Consider the following 21349-nt stretch of genomic DNA (forward strand, 5'->3'; position numbering starts at 1 on the left):
CTCTTAGTAATTTCTCTGTGTATTTCGCATTTTGTTCAATTAAATGTAATTTGCCAGAATCACAGATGATTCAAGTCTGTTTGCAGCTATGTTCGGTCTCAGTCTGTTTAAGAAACTATTTAAAATGGGCTTCGTAGGCGGTCACAACCGCGTCTGCATTCATGTTGCCCGGTCTTGCTATTCCACAATGGGCGTCATTCACCTCCATCAGCCTCTTAAAATACTGCGTGACAGTTTCTCCATCCTGTTGTTTGCAGGAGGAGGTCCTGGTCCATCAACACAGGGAAATCCTCCATTAGTTGGTCCTGCAGTCTGGTCAGGAATGAACGATATTCCACATTGTCCCCATGATCATAATCTGGGTGTTGGGCGGTGATATTGTCCGCCTCAATCTAGATGGTGGATATTTTGGAAAAGTCCAATCCTAAAAACAGTCCAAATAGTCAGTGTTATGCTGTGTAGTGCATTCTTAAATGACACACTCACACAGTCTATGTGGGTTTCTTAACAGAACTTTTACTGAGTTTCCCCCCTCCCTGACTGTCTGCCATTTCTATCTCGCCTCTGTGCTTCTGCCTCCCAGTTTCCAAAGGTGGTCCAGTTCACATTCACCCTGTTCTTTTTCTTCCGTTTTTCATTATCTATTTCTACTTGTTGAAGTCTCACATCTGTCTCAAATCGGAAAACTACATTATTTTATCCAAAACGGCAGCTGCTCACATGACCCAACTCCATAATTAAATCTCATAATATTTATATTAGGAGACATCTCGACATCCACCTTCGTTTGTTTGTTGCTTCCAGATCCCATTTTAGAAATCCAAACTTACCTAGGATCTCCCTGAACCGACCCCCGAGCGATCAGCTCTTATTTTATTCTCTCTCTATTGTAGGACAGAGTCCTCTTTACCAGACACTCACCAGCGCTGGGCAGGTTCAAACGTTGCTTAAAAGAAAACTTCTTAGGTCCCAGACATTCCTGCAAGTTTAAGTCGCCTCAGCCAATCCAATTCAGAGAGACCAGTATATATGTAAAGTGTTTTTCTCGCCTCTGTGGTTCCCTGGATCGCAGCGGCCTTGGAACCTGTTTCCTATTTACCTCCTGGTCCCAATGCTCATGGGATCCTGCCGTCATGTGATCCTGGAAAGACAGCCAAAGACAGGGTATGAAGGCAGCAAATTCTTTATTAGGTTACGTGATGCACCAAATAAGCCGGGACACCGTGTCTGCATACAGCAAGTGCCCACAGTTATTTTTTTGCACAGCTCCTTTATACTTCTGCCTCATGTTTATCATTCTATGCCATAGAAAGAAGGTTCACAGTTACTGTCTCTGTGTGCAGCCAAACAGAACCGGCCAGAACCAGCTCTGTAATCGGTGGTGTGACCTTCCTCGGCCACTGCTTTCTGCAGAGACATTTATGACAGCGGGATGCATTGTGAGGCTCCAGGTTCTACAGGGTTGCTTCCTCCTCATTGGCTTCTTCTCGGAGATGTGGGGGGGTCATTCTGCTCAGGCGGGTCCTTCATATTCGTATTCTCAATTCCGGAGGAGATGCTGATGGCAGGTTCTGTCATATTCTTTCTGACCTGGGGGGCAGGAAGGTCTGTTTTGATGCTTCCACCCTCCCTCATGGCTCATTCTTCATGGACCTGTCTAACCATATCCTCAAATTCCAGGAATATGAGCTTGTTACTGGAACTGCCATCCATGACCCTGTTCTGGATAAATCTCCCTCTCTCTTGTGGGTAGCCAAGTGCCCCCCTCCTGTCAGGGTCGGCCTCCCGCTGTGGTCCTTCCGTGCCCCTTCCCCGTTTGACCAGCAGGTGGTGCTGGTCATCCCGTCCATACGTCAGTCCTTGTTTCTCCCCTGTTACTTGTCTGGTCTTGTGGCTCAATGTATTAAGCATGTACTGTCTGCCCCTCGGTCCTGAGTTCCCTCTTGTTGTCAGTTCGAATCCCGCCTCCTCTGTTTTTGTATTTAGCTCCCTGGTGTTTTCCTTTATGCTTAATTATTCCTGGTGTTTGCTTTGTAATTGGTTTTGGTTTTGTTTCTTGTTCCCCTGCTTATGTTATTGCCTATGTACCTTCCGTGTGTTGTATGCTTCCTTGGTTAGTGTTTAGTTTCCCTGATTGTTAGTGTCTTTGAGTTAATTGGTTTCACCTGTGTCCTGTTTCCCTAGTCTTTGTTAATCAGCCTCACCTGCCCTGTGTTAGTCATTACCCCCGTAGTATATTAGTTCCTGCCTTTGTTCTGTTCCCCGCTGGTTCATTGCGTCGTGTCTCGTGTCTAAGATTGTCTATGAAGTGTTCTGGTGTGTTGTTGATTTTTGTGTGCGGTGTTCTTGCTTGGTTAGTTGGTTAGATCTGTCTTATGTTTTACCTGCCCAGTTTGTTTATTTGTGATCTGTAGTCTTGGTTTATTCCCTTTAGTTTTGACCCCTCGTGGTCCTTTTTTTTGGTTTAGTTCTGTTTGTAGTGTTTTCTGTTTAATTTAATAAACCCTGTTTTGTTTGCTGGAGCCGCAAGTGGGTCGTCCGCCCCTTCTTTGTGCACCATGCCTCGTTCCCGTTCCCGTGCCGTCCGGATCCATGACACCCTCCACTCGTTCCCTGTGTAAATCTGTGGAGGACCTCAATGTGGTCGACTTATTCCGGCTAATGAACCACCAGAGAATGCTGTTTATTCTCTCCTCGCTTCCAGTCCCAGTCTGGCATATATTACATCTTTGTTTCTCGCTCTCTTGTACCTGCTGTTTCTAATGCTTCTCTGCTTTCCTCTTCTTTATCTGATCTGCTTTCCTCCAGTTGGCTGTGCTCTCTCTACCTCCTCAGGCCTTGCAATGGAGATTTAATACTTCTCTGCTTCAGAATCAAATTTATAGCTTATTTGACCCCTAGACTTGATGAATTTATCTCTATTAATGGGGGCTCAGCTGACGACCCAGCCTACTGCTGGACGGCTGGTAAGGGCTTCCTTTGTGATGTCAAGGTTGCTTTTGCTAGCAGCCTGACTCACGAATGTCGTCAGAAGATTTCTGATCTTGAAAAGCGGCTATCTCAGTTAGAAGGTGAGCCTTGCTGTGGTGGATCAGGACCATGAGATCCATATTTCTAACATAAGGGCCGAGCTGAATGCTCTTCTGTCACGCCGCTCCGAGTTTGTGGTTCATCTCACCAGGTCTCGCTATTATGTGTCTGGTGCCAGACCTAGTAAACTATTGGCTCTCAGGCAATGTGACTCATTTTCAATGATCTCCTCAATTAAACCTAAAGATGGGATCCTCACCACCAACCCTCTGGGAATCAGCAACTGCTTTTTTCAGTTTTACTGGGATTTATTCTCCCCACCCTCAGTCTCCCCACCCTCCAATCCCTTTCTTGATGCCTTACCCCTCCCCCGGCGCTCAGGTCCAGAAGCCTCTGCGCTTGATGTTCCTCTTTCATCACTGAACTTAAAGAGGTTCTGTGCTCCATGAGCCCAGGGAAATCTTCAGGGCCTGATGGCTTCCCTCTCCATCCCCTTTCTGAATTTTAGAAACTGCTTTCTACTCCATTCTTCCATAACCTTCTCATCTATGATGATTTTACTGTTTAAACAAAGACCCCACAGACTGTTCCGCTGCCGCCCGCTGTCCTTGATGAACTCCGATGTAGATGTAGATTCTTTATTTGTCACATGTAGTTATAGCTGCTGCAACATACAACGAAATGCTTTTTCTGGCAAAAAGTACCCCGGCTGTGCTATACATACAGAAGGAATAAGTACTAACATCACAGAAAGATAAAGTGCATACAGTATATATAATACACATAAGTATACATAACATAACATAGCACTGTGAAAGTATAACCATAAAGTATAAATTGCACTGTATACAGATTGCACTGTGAAGATATAAATCTCACTGTAGATGTGCCATAAAGTGCAGATATGCAGATATTTTATAGTTATGGAAATGGATAGTAGAAGACTGTGTGTGTGTCGTTGTCCGTTATGTGCTGTGGTTGAGGAGTCTCACTGCTTGTGGGTAAAAACTCCTCCTAAACCGTTCAGTTCTTGACTTCAGCCTGCAGAGTTTCCCTGACCTCAGTGGCCTGAACAGTTTGTGGGCGGGATGGCTGGAGTCCCTAGTGATCCTGATAGCCCAGGATCTGCACCTTTCAGCATAGATGTCCTGCAGGGCTGGTAGAGAGGTTCTCATGGTGCGTTCCGCTGTGCGCACTACCCTCTGCAGGGCTGGTAGAGAGGTTCTCATGGTGCGTTCCGCTGTGCGCACTACCCTCTGCAGGGCTTTCTACTGCTGTGCAGTGCAGTTCCCATACCACACCGTGATGTTGCTAGTCAGGATGCTCTCGATGACTCCAGTATAGAATCTCCTCTGGATGTTGCTAGAGATCTTGAACCTCTTTAGACACCCCAGGTGATAGAGGTGCTGTCTGCCTTTAGTGATGAGGAAGTCTGTATGTGCTCCAGGTGAAGTCCTCATTGATGTGGACACCAAGGCATTTGAAGCTGCTGACTCTCTCCACAGGGGTTCCATTGATCTGTATTGGGGGGTGAGTTAGCTCCCCTCTTTGTCTCCTGAAGTCAATCACCATCTCTTCTGTTTTCTTGATGTTCATGAAGAGGTGATTTGCCTCACACCACTTTGCTAGGCCCTCCACCTCACACTGGTAGGCCCTCTCGTCATTCCCGGAGATGAGTTCTACCACCACTGTGTCGTCAGCAAACTTCACAATGGAGTTAGTGGGGTATCTGGCCATGCAGTCCGCGGTGCAGAGGGAGTAGAGAAGGGGGCTCAGCACACATCCCTGGGGGGCCCCTATGTTCAGCGGAGTACAATGTGTACGGGAGTACACGTCCCTTACTCTCACTGTATGTGAAGTTGTACACGCATTTGCACAAAGATGTACTGAAACCTAAGTCCTGGAGCTTATCCGCAAGGGTTTGGGGGATTATGGTGTTAAAAGCTGAGCTGTAGTCTATGAACAGCATTCTCACATAATTACCACATCCCTCATCAAGATGGCTCAGTGTGGAGTGCAGGACGTGTGCGACGGCATCTCCAGAGGATCTGTTTGTCCGGTATGCAGATTGTAGCGGGTCAAAGTTGGAGGGAAGGAAGGGGCTGATGAAGGGTTCCATGAGTCTCTCGAAGCACTTCATCACCACAGACGTCAGGGCTACCGGGCGATAGTCATTGAGGCTGGCTGGGCGGGTGTCCTTTGGTATCGGACAATCACTGATGTTTTAAAGCAAGAAGGGACCACCTGCTGGGCCAGGGAGGCATTGAAGATGTTGGTGAAAACCATGGCCAGCTGATCTGCACATACCTTCAGTACACGTCCCGGGATGCCATCTGGTCCCGCTGCCTTCCTGCAGTTAGTGGCCCTCAGAGCTCTCCTCACGTCATGCTCAGAGAGTGTCAGTGGTGCCGTTTCAGCAGTGGGGGCGGATGAAGCTCTCTGATTAGCCGCCATAGCAGGCGCCTCGAAACGCGCGAAGAAAGCATTGAGGTCGTCAGCTAGTTCCGGTTTCGTGCATCTCACAGTGCTGGGTTTATAGTCTGTAATTGACCGTAGCCCGTCCCATATACGTCGGGGCTCGCTGTGTTGGAAATGGAAATCTCCTGCTTGCGAAGGTTCTTGCTCTTTGGCTGCAGGCGATGATTTGTAAATTTATTCACCCAGACCAAACTGGCTTTATTAAATCCCAGCATGTCACCGACAACATACACTGCCTGCTGCATGAACATCATGCTGCTCCTTCCTTTCCTTTCCCAGCTGCCCTTCTCTCCTTAAATCTGAAGGCTTTTAATGAATTGGTCATTTTTGTGGAGGGTCCAGGACAGAATGGGCTTTGGCTCTTATTTTACCAACATGGTTCAGATCCTTTACTCCTCCCCCTCCTCACTCCTCCTGACTGATACCAACACTTCTCCTCCTTTTCTGCCCCTTCGAGGTGCCAGGCAGGGCTGTCCACTATCCCCTTTACTCTTTAATCTCTCATTAGAGCCCCTAACCACAGCTCTCCATCAATCAGATCTTATGTCTCCCATACTGGTTAAAGCTGTTCCTCAAAAAGTCGCCTTATATGTTGATGATCTGCTCTTTTATCTTGGCAAAGCCCCAGCTGATCTTCCTCATCTCCTTAATCTCTCTCAAACATATTAATCCCTGTCGGGCTATAAGATTAACTGGGGAAAATCTTCTCTTCTTCCACTGCATCCTGCATGTCACTTTTCATTTCCTTCTTCTATTCCTCAGACGAGGTCTCTCAGATACCTGGGGTTGGACATCTACCCCTCAGTCCTAGAGCTTGCAGCTTCCGTCTTTCGCCGTGTTCTGGAGGGTATTAAGGTCTCCATCTTCTCACGGTCTTCTCTCTCCCTCTCATCCCACACAAGGGTGGCCATTATTAAAATGAATGAGCTGCCAAGCATTAATTTTATTAGCTCTATACAGTACTTCCTCTTCCTCCTCCCCCTAGATACTGGGCCTCTGTTAAATCTACCATTTCTATGGTTCTTTGGACTGTAAGAGACCTTCCGTGCGACATTTCACTATAATTCGTGACCAGCCAGACGGGGGTGTTGCCCTCCTAAATTTTGAAATGTACCACCATGCTTTCACCCTAAGGCCAATTATGGAGCTGGATCACTCTCCCCAGACACCCCCCTGCCTGGCTTCTTCCATCCATCACCATAACCTCTTAATCCCAACTGGGGTCACCAGAGCGTATCCCAGGAACAAGAGGCGCAGGCGGGAACTAACCCTGGGCAGGTGCCAACACACCACAGGGCACACACACACAATACCAGGGCTAATTCAGACTCGCCAATCAACCTGCCCTGCACGCTATTGGACCGTGGGAGGAAACCGTGGGAGGAGCCCTGGTGGAAACCCACACGGACATGGGGAGAGAGTGCAAACTCCACATGAAAAGGACCTGAGAACGAACCCAGGACCTTCTCGCTGTGAGGCCAACCTCTGTACCACCATGCCGCCCCATCTGGCTTCTTATCGACGCAGAATATGTTCTTCTCTGCTGTCTATCCTCTCTCCCTTTTTTACTCATTAAACTAAAATCCATCTTCACCTCTATCTGTCCGTTTATTCCCAGGCCCTTCACTCATGGAGAAGGGTCAAAAAATTGTTGGGCCCCTTCCTGAATTGACACCCCAGCACAGCGTTACTCCACAGCCCTGTCCTGAACATTGGAGGCCCTGTTTCTAGCTCACCGTGGTCACAGTTTTTTTATTTTTTTATTAAACAACTTGCCTATTTCTGTTTGCTTATTTTCACAATATCTACTTTTATTATTATTTTTTCCTCACCTTCCAGCTGCGCTCTCTCCGGGGCTGGATGCACCGGTGCCTTGATGGATTTTTGCTTTTGCTTTTTCTTTCAGGGTGCTGCCACTGGGTATGAGGGGGTGGGAGGGTGTTGGGGGGGGGGGGGGGGGGTCTGTTGTTTTTACTTCTATGCTAATACTTCTTCAATAGAAATTTGATTACTAAAAACAAAGAATATATACTAACCGCAGTCTCCATGGTACCCAATGTGCTAAGGAGCAGCCCAGCTCACACATAAGGTGAGCTACAGACTATCAGACGATCACTGACACGTCTGCTCTTAAAGGAGACACCACTGATGGGTAAACATGCCCCCCCCCCCCCATCTTTGACCCCATTAAGCATCATCCTACCACATACAGCTTCCTGTTTTCCTCCAAAGAGTGTTTTGGCAGAGCTTCCTACTTCCACTTGAATATGGCCTCTCCTGATGTAACTGTCCCTGTCAGTCTCTCTCTGGGAATCACTAAATCAACCTCCTCCTCCTCTGAAGCCTAAAAACACCAAATCAACAGCAAAGACTCCACAACATAAACTCAGCACATGATGAGCTGCTCCTGGCTGTTTGCTACAGTAGCTACATGCTCACCTACAGTCACAGACCCTGTCGCTCCTTCTGTCCTGTTTGCTGCTTGTTCTGTCCCGGATGCAGCGTTTTCCTCAGGCTTCTTTGTTTAACCATGATAATCTAGCTGTGTATTAGACCAGCCTATAGGCGTGTGATCTGTGTCTCACCCCAGTCACATTTCTTACAGGATAAAATGTGATTTTGTATATGAATGATACAGTGCAGTAATCAGTATATTAGCTATTCAGCTGGTGGAATAAATGTTAATGTGTTTCCAAAGTTTTATTTTAATAACTGCTATAAGCATACTGCTCTTCACTGCCATGTAAACATATTGAAGCTAAGGGTCATGGGAGTTGTAGGTTTGATTACTAACATCATTTACATTCCTTATGTTGTGTCATTACAAGGAAAAAAAAGTTGTAAATTGAACACATAGTAACTGGTGTTGTTCAGAATTTCAATGTTCAATAAGGGATTCAAACCCAGAACCCCCAGGTGACAGGCCTGTGCAGGACCAGTGAACACATCTGTGTTTGTACTCTGTCTGACATGAATTTCATGGTGACTGACTCTATTCTTACTTTATTTTAGTTGCTGTCAGTGTTTATCTGGCAAAATACTCAGATATAGCCTGGAAAGAACAACTTGCAACATTTTCCACTTTATTAATGTTTCCAGTCATCGTGGTTTTATTCCCAGGTAAGTATGTTTTCATGTTTTGTAAAGTACATATTTAAAATTTGTTTTAGACTTTGGAACTTCAGGAACACTGGGGCAGAACTAGGTATAGAGGTATTTATTTGCTACACTGTAGTGAATGAGACACACAAACGTCAAACTTTGGAATGACATTGATATTTAAAAGTGTGCTTTTCATAATTAATATCTATACAATTAGGGAATTGTGATACAATACCCAAGTGAAACACTGTTTCATAACCCATTTAAATCTGTTGTGCACTATTAATGCAGCATCCAATATGGGATTCAAACTTAGAACCCCAAGGTGACAGTGCTGTGCAGGGTTTCAAACACAGGATCACTGAACACATCTGTTTTTTCATTCTGTGTCTGATGACTGACACTTATCTTCCCTTATTTCAGTTGGTCTCGGTGTGTTTCGGATAATACGCTCCCGAAGGAAGGGAGAAACCGTACGACTTAGAGACATTCTTTACATCATGGGTTATTTCCTGTGTAAGTATATTTATGTGGGTTTATTTGTTCACATGAACATTTATGTCCATTGGCATATTAAGAATTCTGACCAGAATGAGGTTTAGAGCTGTTTCATTTTCCGTGGCATACAGGCCCAGTGAGCAGCACTGCTGCCTCTTAACTCCAGGGCTGGGGGTTCGAGTCCCACCTCTGCTCTTTGTGTGGAGTTTGCAGGTTCTGGTGTTTGACAGATTACACTTGTACCCTGTGCACCTGACATTTTACCCAGTAGGATGTTATTGTGTAGACCTCATGTAGGGAGACATGTAGGGTGTACACGCTGGGGGGGGGGGGCACCTGGCCGCCATGCGGGATGGTCCGGGATCCCCCGCAGCCGACATGCTCTGGCCCCCACCTTCATCACGCCACAGGGTTTTGAGGGACTCTCTGATTCACAGGGGCATTAGACTCCTTGGCCTGTGTTTTGACCCCCGCTGCCCTCGGATCATGGGCCTTACTGTGCATGACCTCACAGTGCAGTCGGGCCCTGGGGACGGCAGGATTGATCTCAGGGGAAGAAAAGCCCAAGGACACTTTGTTATTTAATATCATGTTATATCTGTATAGACTGATGAGAGAATGAGGGTGTCTGATTTGCTCTCTTTGCCTTACAGATAATCGCACACTGTTTAACATGCTGTTCCTTGCTGTTTATTCCAAACTCTTTGCCTGGATGAACAGCACATTTAAACTAGGTGAGTCTCCCTGCATTTTCATACTTATTATGTGTGTAAATAGAGGGACAGGGCAACTGGGACACAGCAGAACCAGGTGCAACCACAGGCCAGGGGTTCAAGGTCCGAATGAGGACTGCTGGGGAGCTGGGGCTTAAACAGGCAGAGGGGAAAGGAGGGAACTAGAGGCAGCTGCATTGATAGGAACCGGTGGAACCGGTCTGGCGAGTTCTGAGTGATGCAGGGAGGAGAGACTGTGAACGCCCTCTGCTGGTTCCCAGAGGTATTGTGACACAGTGGGCAGTACTGTAGCTTCACACTGAGGGTTCGATTCCTGGGTCTGTGTGTGTGGGACTGAGCCCTGATTGGTCTAAACCCATTAATTCTGACTTGTGTGTGGGTCTGGACAGCAGAGGGATTGATGGATAAAAACACGTTTGTGTTCACAGTGAAAAGTGAGTTTATGACACTGTCTCTTTAATTGTTACTCGTCTGTGTGAGCGTTGAGGGTCACGCAGGTTTGGGCAGAATACTATGAATAAGCATGTAGTGTCTCAATGCTGAATACACAGTCCTGATTGTATTCAGTATTATATTCTGGTAAGATACTCAAAACGTACCTTATTCAGAATACCTTTAGACACTGTTATATGTTGTAATGCCAAGAAGGTCAATTAAACAAGTAATTGTGTATTGGTAATGAACAGCCAAAATAACTTTTGGAGCACGTGAACATCGACATCCCCAAACCTCTACCAGAACGCTTTGCATCCAGGTCAGCCGTTCCAGGCTGCAGTGAAACCTCTCCACCAGGCCGTCACTCTGTGGCCATAAGGGAGTGGTACAGGTCTTGTTTATGCACAGCCGGCTGCACAGGTAGGCAAACACAGCAGACTCAGAGTTCATCCCCAGGTCACTGTGCATAGTCTCTGGCTCCCTGAACCAGCTAAACAGAACCTCCACCAGGGCATTTGCAACTGTCTCCCCCTCCTGGTCAGGGATGGTGTAGGCTTCTGGCCACCGGGTGATGTAATCCATCCCTGTGAGCAGGTACCTGTTACCCCTGTCAGAACCTAAAACACCCACTGCCGCTCTTTCCACTGTGGCCCCACTGGGAGCAGCTGGAGCTGGGAGAGTGACCTGCCCATAGGGCCCTTCTGTGCTGTGCAGAGGTCACAGTGGGGGCTGAAGTTCTCGAGCCCGAAGTGGCCAGACCCTGCAGCCTCAATCACACATTACATACAAGAGGCTTGTTTTCTGGGGGACAGCCAGTGTTAAATGATATTCATATTAGGTTACAGCAAGTTATGTGGAGCTATTATATGAATGTGCCTTACTGAATGAATTTAGGTCTATATAATAAGAACATTACAGAGCAGTAAAATATTATGGGTATGAAGCATGTAATTTAAGGTTATTTGTAACCATATATAAAGATAAAAGTGAAGGAGAAATGCTGGATATTAATACACCATTACAAGCCAAAATCAAATACACTTGTTTTGATATCCAAATTTGGCTTTGAAATGTTTCTATGGACACTATTACTGATACCGTTCTCTCCATAAACTGTTTATTATTATTTTTTATTAAAGACATTATGTGAAACATTAGTTAGCCTAATCTAACCTATTAGGTGAAATATGAAAGAAACTCAACCTTTAACTCTGTCAGAGCAGCCTGGCCTTCGCTTATATTTAACATGTTTCATACAATTATCGTTACTCCAAACGCTATAGCAGGTCGCAGTTTTGTACAGATAATGATCATTGTTTTGTCTTAGTGAATGATATGCAGCCTGTGCCCCCTCCCTCACAATGCTGCAGGGTCACACACACACAACGTGAATTCGAGCCGCTTTCAGTGAGTCGCACCCAGTTCTCTCTCACTCACACCCAGCAGACACTATTAATGACACATTTGACATGTATTAATAATGCACTTGGTCCACAATCATTTTGAACTGCTCATTTTTTCTTTATTCAGGTGAATATTTAGCTTCAAATGTTATTTCTAGTTCTTAAAAAAATTACCGAGGTCCGGACTTCGGTGACCTCATATCTGGCTACGGCCCTGATTGGCAGTGCTCCCCAGACAACTCACACAAACAAGTAGGCACAGGACAGCACATACATCCAAATAGAAACTGTAACCCAAGGTGGTCGAGTTGTAATCCAATTGAGTACTCAATATCTCTTCCCAGCAGCCCCTGTGCCCTCTGAAGATGTCCAATAGCGTTATACCGCCGGGGCAGCTGGGAGATGTAGTACATTTTCAGTAGCACTGATTCAAGAGGACAGTGCATGAAAATTAATATGCGCTAAGTAATGGGAAAGAAGTATATTTGCATATTGTTTCAGATAATATGTTTTGTAATATTTCAAGACTTATGGCCAAGACCAAAGCAAGATCAAGACAAAATGGGCTCAAGACTGAAACGCGGCCGAGATCAGATCAAGCGGTCTTGAGACCAAGACCGGATCTTGAGAACTGAAACTATAACTCTGGGAACTCCTTGTCCTTCTGCAGGCAAAACTCCCCAGGAACCGCCTGTAATAGGAGGCCAGGCCCAGGGAGCTCTGGACCTGCTTCTGGCTGGTGGGAGTGGGCCAGCTCTAGGGCTCCAGACTAACTTTTCCACTGGTCGCACTGGTGCTACCAGCTTTCTCAGCCACACCATAAAATGATTTGGTCACACCCTTTATCAGCACGGTATTAATCAGTGATCTTGCATGTTGATAGTTGTCTGAATTTGCAGGTCATAGTTTTGCACTGATGTCAAGATTCACAGTGACTTGAGACTTGATATTTGGCAAATATTTTAATCTGAATGTTGTTTTCTCTTTTTATTTAATATCATTTTAAAAGAAAACATAACAAAAATGGTATCAAATCAAAGCAAAGTATAACAACAACATGTAGCTCTGTTCCTGGATACATATAGACTTCAGCATATCTTATGCCTTATGTCTGATGTAACCCCCTGTAATTCCACTCAGAGGGGCAGCTCTTACAGCTGGGCCTCCTGACCTTCTTTCCCTGGGAGAACCAGCTTAACATCCTCACTGGCATCATAATCAATCAGTTCTGGATCCTCAACACTGATTGGAATGAGGTCCTCCACAGTATCAGTGTGCCGACTTGCCCTGATATCTGACTTAACTCTTTTTTGTGAGGTGAAGCCTCTTTTGCAGACTGTTGCAGATGTTGGGAACAGCATCATTATCCCAACCAAGTGCAGGATATTCTGCAAAAATCTAGTATACTGATCAAACCAATTTACAAAATCAACAGTGACGTTTGTCATGTTATGTTTTGTTTGAAGAAAGTTGTTATCAAAGTAATTTCAGTCATAATGTCAACAAAAATTGACAAAAAAAAAAACCTGCAGCACAAACAGACTCACCTGTCTTGGATGGTGGAGAAATGCTCTAAGAGAAACTTCACGTCTCCAATACCATGGTTCAGGACCTCCAGCTTATCATCTGGCCAAAAAATGAGGCTCACGTTGAAACACCTCACTGCCTTGGATGTTGATGTGTGCTTCATATTCTCCTCTATCAGTAAAAGACAAAGACAGAAAATGTGAAAATACATAGGCCTGTGAATTATACTATAGATATGTCAATGTGCTCACAATGTAGTGATAGATTACAATAACTCACCAAGCAGACTGCTAAACCTTTTCTTTAGGTGTTTCACTGCAGACTCACAGGTCAGCTCCATGGCTCTTTGCAGTCTAGGTGCACACTGACTGATTGTTGACCTTCTGCCAGCTTTTCAGCCTCCCCTTTACAAACGGTGACACCATGTGAAGCATAAAAATTATAAATACTACTAAATACATTTTATGAACATGAAGTAAACATTAGATTTTATATAAACATCACATGCCTGATACTTTAACCCCTTTCTGCCTGTTTCTGTTGCTCCTTCATGGCTGCCAGGATCTCACACAACTTGCCACCATTTTCTGTCTGGCTTCCATACTTTCTATGGTAGTGAGGAGACGTTTGAGGCCACTAATAGCCTGGAAAGACATAGTTGATTTTTTATTGGCATATAAGAAACATGTTAGGGGAAGATTCAAAATATATTTCACCCTCTGGGGCCTGTACTACGAAGCGGGGTAACTGGCTTATCTGGGTAACTTTGCGAGTAACTTGATGACGTGTGATGTAACTTTGCGATTAACCCGTACTACGAAAGGTGGGTAGGTTTTAGTCCAGACATGTTGCTATGGCAATTTACGCTAAGTCTCAAAACTGCTCCTAACCCTAACCCTAACCCTATATGAGCACCGCCCCGACCACTACAATTTCTCCAAAGACAATGCCCGCGTACCTGGATGATCCGTACGACATTGGCACACGAATCGTGAGGGGCTCACTCTGTTAATATGTATGAAATGGAGCAATGGCATATAATATGCATACAATGTATTAATTAATAACTGTTACAGAGAAAGTTATTCTGAAAACCCGAGGGGTGTGCATTGGTCCCTGTAGTCCACTGATCAAAGCACACTTAACTAGATGTGCCTGTCTTGTCTAGTTTTAAAGTTATTAACCCATTCATGTATTGTCGACTGCACAGTATACGGATACATTCGAACATTCAAAAATTTATTAAAATTCGCATGTAAAGCAATCTGGTAAAAAAAAAGGGATGTGCAACAATCGCCATGAGCCCAAAATACTAAACGACCATGTCATTACAGCTGAAGGCTATTAACATGATTTGGCACAAATCACAAAATGTTTTGAAGCGGAAAAATAATTGCTGTGCATCGATGTCTGTGTACTGGATATCACAATTCCGTCATTAAAAACGCCCACCTTACTTCCGTAAAGATATTAAAGCCAGAAACCTGAATATGGAATATGAGGCTAACTTTACCGCGGTGACAGGTTCCAAGTCATTTTCTCACTACACATATGCTTCTGTTTTGTCCTGTTGTAAATCATTTAATTGTTTGTTAAACAATGGCTCACCTTCTATTACAGTTTTTTCCAATCATTTTCACACTTGTCTCAATACCATGTCCATTTTTCAAAACACTTAACACAGTGGGCTGTACCAATACACAACTGAGCACAACACTTAACCTTTGGTGCAAAATGCCCTACAACCACCAAAACGTTTCACAATTCACCCAAAAGTGACTCATGCTGCCATAACCATGACAAATGCTGTCAGCCAACAACACTACTGGGGCACTCAATGTTCATTGGGCTAAAAAACACTAACAACTTTCAGCATTGCAAATTACATATATAAAGTGTGGCTGTATCCTCCAGTTTGGCACAAATTACTGTCATGTTGCATTGTAAAAATAAAATAAACAAGAACTACTTTTGCATGTGAAAATTGTAATACCAACCAATTCTGAAATGCTGCAATATATTTCATTAGAAATCATGTAAGTGTTGCTGTTTCTTTTTTGCAGTATGTAAATATTTCATTCCTAGCAGAAAATGGCAATCCAAAGATGGCCCCTTTTGTACATATGGCAAATTGGCACTAACCAAACAAATTCCTAGATAGGTTCTTAGCTGAAATTTCAGGCTGGTGTGTGTTTTCATTCAGCTTTCCAGCTTCAACCATTGTAAAATGCTTGGGGTGATCTAGGGCAGGGGTCTCCAACTCCAGTCCTGGAGAGCTACTGTCCAGTAGGTTTTTCTATCCTACCTGGCTTCTGATGAATTACACCTATACTCAAGTAAATACCAGGAACAGGTGTGGCTCATCAGAAGCCAGGTAGGATAGAAAACCTACTGGACAGTAGCTCTCCAGGACCGGACTTGGAGATCTCTGATCTAGGGGGATGGTGGTGGTCTAGTAGTTAGGGATCTGGCTGGGCTCCCATTAGGAACCCCAGAAGATTGTGAGTTCACTCCCAGGAGGTGCCATCATTGTGCCCCTGAGCAAGGCCCTTGACCCCAACTTGCTCCAGGGGGACTGTCTCTGTAGATACAGTACTTCACTGTAAGTCGCTTTGGATAAAAGTGCCTGCTAAATGAATACATGTAAATGTTGTACTGTAATATATGTGTTGCCATACCCACTGTTTTTGCACAGATTACATTGTGTTGCCTTGCAAAAAGGAAAGGGATACTCCATGCATAGTGTCCTTTGTCTGTCAAAATGCAGCATGTTTCAATTGACAGTGCTCTAAATTTCATTAGGTTTTGACCTGAAAGTTAACTGTTTTGAACAGATTATCTAAACATCTGAAAAATCGGCTGTGGTTGTACAAAGTTTTACTGGTGGCGAACACTGACTGCGAGAAGTATTCATGAAATTTGGGGGAAGTGGTGATTGAATGCATATTGTGTCAAAGCAATGCAAACGTATACATAGTTTAGCTCACATGGTCCAATGGTATGGTGCATGTGTTAAGTGTTTTGAAAAAGTGGACATGGTACTGAGACACGCTTTAAAATGATTGGAAAAAACTGTAAGTGTCATATGAACAGACACCTTTTTATTATTAGCTGTAAAACATAGAAACACGCTATTAAGTGGAGGCTAGACACAACAAATCTTTCATAATGAGTAGAAATATAAATACATAGCCCTACCACTTGATGTCACATTCAGCTCCGAACGCTCCTCGTGTGTGCCACGCCCCCTCATTACCTCCTGTCGAAACCTGATATATCTCACCTGTTGCCTGTTACGTTTGCCTAGTCTCATGTATTTAGTCCTAGTCTCAGTCAGTGTACCCTAGATTTGTCATTGTGATGTAATGTCCTGTTCGATGTCCAGCTTCCTCTTCCCTGCCTGTTCATGGAATAAACCCCCGTTTGTCCTGATACACGGCTCCTCTTGCCTGCTTGACCGCCAGCTCGCTACCCGGACGCTGACAGAATGACAAATCTCCAAGAAAGCACAAAGCGGCAGACCGAGCACCAACGGCTCGGTCTGCTGCAAGAGTTTGTGCACTGGCGGTCCCAGCCCGAGGTCCGGGAGGATTCCATAGCCCTGGCTCTGGCTAACCGGGGCACGGATCTCCTTGAGGAGGAGCGCCCGCCCGGACAGGACTATCCCCTCCGAAGGGCACGCAAATGCCTTCGCCGCTTGAGCCAGCGCCTGACAAGCAGCCGGGATAAGCGGAGCAGAGGACCCGCGGAAGAAGCCCCAATGCTCTTCCTGGGAGCTTGCTCTCTGCTCCCCGCCTGGGAGGCTTGTGCTTACCGGCCAGAACGCCTACCCGGAAGAGGGATCAGCGCCGTGAGAGACGCAATTCCCCGGGTGCCCAAAGCCCTTAAAGGGACAGCGCCAACGCGCTCGGCACCCCTCCTGCCTGCTCCGGACCTGGCTGATCCGGATCTGCCCGCGGCACCACCTCCTGCAGCTGCCGCCGACCTGCCCGCGGCTGCGCTGCCTGCTGCCGCCGCCGATCTGCCCGCGGCTGCGCTGCCTGCTGCCGCCGCCGATCTGCCCGCGGCTGCGCTGCCTGCTGCCGCCGCCGATCTGCCTGCAGCACCGCCTGCTGCAGCCGCCACGATGCCAGCAGCACCGCCCGTCCTGCCCGTCCTGCCTGTCTTCCCTGCTGCCGCTGCCGCCGCTCTGCCTGCGGCACCGCCTGCTGCAGCTTCCGCCGCTTTGTCAGCGGCACCGCCCGTCCCATCTGACCCGCCTGTCCTGCCTGGCTTGCCTGCAGTCCCGGTGGCTGGCCGCGTGCTGGTGGCGCCCGCCGAGGCGCCCCCTGCTGGCCGCGTGCTGGTGGCGCCCGCCGAGGCGCCCCCTGCTGGCCGCGTGCTGGTGGCGCCCGCCGAGGCGCCCCCTGCTGGCCGCGGGGTTGCGACGCCCTCCAAGACGCCCCCTGCTGACCACGGGACGGCGGCGCCCGTCCTGCCGGCACCTGACCTGCCTGTCTCGCCTGTCCTGCCGGCTCTTGACCTGCCTGTCTCGCCTGTCCTGCCGGCTCTTGACCTGCCTGTCTCGCCTGTCCTGCCGGCTCTTGACCTGCCTGTCTCGCCTGTCCTGCCGGCTCTTGACCTGCCTGTCTCGCCTGTCCTGCCGGCTCTTGACCTGCCTGTCTCGCCTGTCCTGCCGGCTCTTGACCTGCCTGTCTCGCCTGTCCTGCCGGCTCTTGACCTGCCTGTTTCGCCTGTCCTGCCGGCTCCTGAACTGCCTGTGGTGGCCGCGGTGGCGCCCCCTGCTGGCCATGTGTCTGAGGTGCCCGCCGAGGTGCCCCCGGCTGGCCGCGTGAAGGCGGCGCCCCCTGCTGGCCGCACTCCCGAGGCGCCCGCCGAGGCGCCCCCTGCTGGCCGCACTCCCGAGGCGCCCGCCGAGGCGCCCCCTGCTGGCCACGTGTTGGCGGCGCCCGCCGAGGCGCCCCCTGCTGGCCACGTGTTGGCGGCGCCCGCCGTGGCGCCCCCTGCTGGCCACACGGCCAAGGTGCCTGCTGCAGCATCCCACAGGGTTCCTGAGCCACAGCCCTGTCTGGAGGATGGCAGCAGGTTTCACCTCCTGCAGGAACAGTACTGGCGGGTGGTTGGCGAACCCGCCATAAAAGACTCCCTGGAGGCAGCTCCGCTCCTGGAGCAACTCCGCAGGGAGTTTGCCAGGGCAGCCCCTGATTCCCCACTCCAACAGCTAGCCCGGGTGGAAGAAACCCTGAGGCAGCTGCTCCGTCTGCGGCCTGCTGCCGCCGCTCCTCCTGCAGCGCCCCCTAATGGCCGCACAATCGCTCTGCCCGCGGCACCGTCTGAGGTCGCCGCTCTGCTCATCCAGCCCGGCTCTTCCGTCCAGCCCGTCCAGCCCGGCTCTCCTGTCCAGCCCGTCCAGCCTGCGGCCACGCCCGCGGCTCCAGCTGCACCGTCTGCAGCCACGCCTGCAACCTCACCTGAGGCCCTGCCTCGAATTCCCCCAGCCCTGCTCACTGTCCCCGAGGAGGTCCCAAACTGTTTGGCTGCCGCTCCTTCCTCCGGGGAGGAGGAAGGCCTTGAATGGGATCCCTCTGGGATTGCCCTATGGACCTCCCTTGAGACTCCCTCGCCCTTGCCCCGGCAAGGCCGACATTCCCCAGGACCCCGCCTATCTGTGTCCCGCAAGGGGAGGGGACATAGACGTCGGGCCGAGGTCCCGCCCGCCCTGCCCCCTGACTCGCCCTCGCTCGCTTTGGCTGGGGCTCGGGGCCCGCCTGTGGTTCCTCCTGCTCCAGCCCGGCGGTCGCCTGCGGGTCCCCCTCTGTGGCCTCGTCCCCCGGCCTCGGTCCCGCCTCCGACTCCGCGTCGGTCGCCTGCGGGTCCCCCTGCACCGGCGCGTCGGCGGACGGCGCCTTCGCCCGCTGTGGCGGCGCCTTCGCTGGCTGCTGCTTCCCCCTCCTCCTTCCCTTTGCTGTTGGCCCCTCCGACTCCCTCCTTGTCTCCTCCGTCTGTCCCTCACCCTGTCTCCTTGTTCCCTTCGTGGTCCCCTCCTGCTCCCTCCTTCCTGTCGCCTGCGGCCCCTCCGGCCACCACCCGTCGCCCGCCTGGGCTCCCTCGGGCTCCTCTTTGTCCCCCTTCCGTGCCTGTCTGGTCTCCCCTGTCTGCTCCTCCTTTCTTCGTCCCGCCTGTTTCTCCTGCTCGTCCCTGTGTTCCTCCTCCGTGCACTCCTGGCCCCTTCGTGTCGCCTGTGGGTGCTTCCTCCGTGTCTCCCTTCTCTGTCTGTCTGTCCGCGTTTCCGGTCTTGTGTGGGGTTTTGTCGTGGGTTTTGCCCCTATGCCTGTTTTGTGCTTCTGTCTTGTTCCCTCTTCCTCGTTAATGTCTTGCTTTTTGTTTTTCAGTTCCTGCCCCTCGTCTCGTCCATCGCCTCCCCTCGGGCGCGCCCGGTGTGCGCGCCTTTGGGGGGGGGTTCTGTCACATTCAGCTCCGAACGCTCCTCGTGTGTGCCACGCCCCCTCATTACCTCCTGTCGAAACCTGATGTATCTCACCTGTTGCCTGTTACGTTTGCCTAGTCTCATGTATTTAGTCCTAGTCTCAGTCAGTGTACCCTAGATTTGTCATTGTGATGTAATGTCCTGTTCGATGTCCAGCTTCCTCTTCCCTGCCTGTTCATGGAATAAACCCCCGTTTGTCCTGATACACGGCTCCTCTTGCCTGCTTGACCGCCAGCTCGCTACCCGGACGCTGACACTTGACATGATGTTTTATATTTCATTTTTACTTGCTGTCACGTACGCTTTCCACTAGGTTTGCAACCGCTTGAAATCGGATCAGTTATTGTTAACATTAAGTTTACATTATGAGTAACATTACAGTAATGGAACTTCAGGGAGCATTATATTACTTAGCAGCATATAATAGGTGACTTTTGAATTGTCTCGCATCTGTTAGCCTCTGTAATTATTAACAGTATTTCAGTTATTTTCAGAAAACACTTCATAGTCTAATACTCGGTCGTGAGATATTTTAGACCACGTTTTATGACCGTGAAAATGTACGTATGCATTTTCTCCGTCGTCAATACGTTGCTAATAAGCCTGCCTGCTTTTGTTGGCTGCAGTCGTATTGGACTTTCTTTACAGCGTTGATTTAAACTCCTCATAACCTTGCGTAATTAGCATGCAGTCTTCCTCCGTGAAACATATGGAGATCGCACTATGAGTCAAACGGTGCCTTGCGTTGCCGAACGTGCTCCATTTATGTGAACGCGCACATACTCCAATGCAGTTAACACCGATTTAACAAATCAACTTCTTAACTGGCGTCGTAGTACTGATTAGCCCCGATGGAGTCAACCTGATTTTGTCAACCATGCATTCGCAAATTACCTCAGGGTTAAGTCTGATTTGGTTAAACCCCCTTCGTAGTACAGGCCACTGGTCTCTGTCCCCTTTACCTGAGGTAGGATTACATCATTGTCTGTAGTAGCAGGGTAAACCGGCTGATGGGAGAGAAAAGGTCTGACAGGAAGTGGCAGAATGTCACAAATGTTCCATCGTCCACGGTGGCTTTGATCTGCAAATATATCAGTGTGTTTTCATTCTCAGCTCACATACAACCCCAGAATTAAACTGATTTCAATAATGAAATACCATCCACCTTTAAACAGTGAGATACTGACCTTTCTTGCTCTCCCAGCTGTGTCTGCAGTGGCTGAGGCACCTGCCAGCTGATCCATCTGCATATATACTGCAGTAAACTGCAGAACTCTGGGTGCTGCTGTCCTTCCCTGGTGTCCCTTCACCCCACTGGCTGCATTCACTGTCACTCCAGTTTCAGCTCCCGATTGTTTGAGCTCCCTCATTGATTTGGGGCTGCAGTGGTGTGTTTTCCAGATGAGGTGGAGCAGGTCATGTACCTGCCCAGTCACAGAGACATCCCTTTGAACACTCAACAGCCCCAGCTCCAATCTTTAGATAGAACAGAATATAAAATATAATTAGGTTTTTATAGAATGACTATGTTTACAGGCAAATGTTAAGCTACAACATAGCTGTGTGGCCTGCAGTGTAATGGGACAGCAAAGGACCCAGCCTCTGCCTGGAGGAGAGATATCACTCCACCTTTGGGGCCCAGAGTAACAGCTGCA

General features: G+C 48.3%; 1 protein-coding gene across 3 annotated transcripts in view; it reads left to right on the top strand.

Annotated features, from left to right (window-relative positions):
• Positions 1-21349, top strand: part of LOC111843429 (uncharacterized) — a 116993-nt gene that overhangs the window by 61663 nt on the left and 33981 nt on the right. For all 3 annotated transcript variants that reach the window (XR_011994027.1, XM_072718641.1, XM_072718640.1), the window contains exons 11-13: positions 8521-8628; positions 9034-9126; positions 9762-9842. Coding sequence is in view for 2 of the 3 variants with exons in the window: in XM_072718641.1 (XP_072574742.1) it covers positions 8521-8628; positions 9034-9126; positions 9762-9842 (282 nt within the window). In the remaining variant the exon portion in view is untranslated. The remainder of the gene's footprint in view (positions 1-8520; positions 8629-9033; positions 9127-9761; positions 9843-21349) is intronic.

The sequence above is a fragment of the Paramormyrops kingsleyae genome, chromosome 12 (genome assembly GCF_048594095.1).
Source record: "Paramormyrops kingsleyae isolate MSU_618 chromosome 12, PKINGS_0.4, whole genome shotgun sequence".
Classification (NCBI taxonomy): Eukaryota; Metazoa; Chordata; class Actinopteri; order Osteoglossiformes; family Mormyridae; genus Paramormyrops; species Paramormyrops kingsleyae.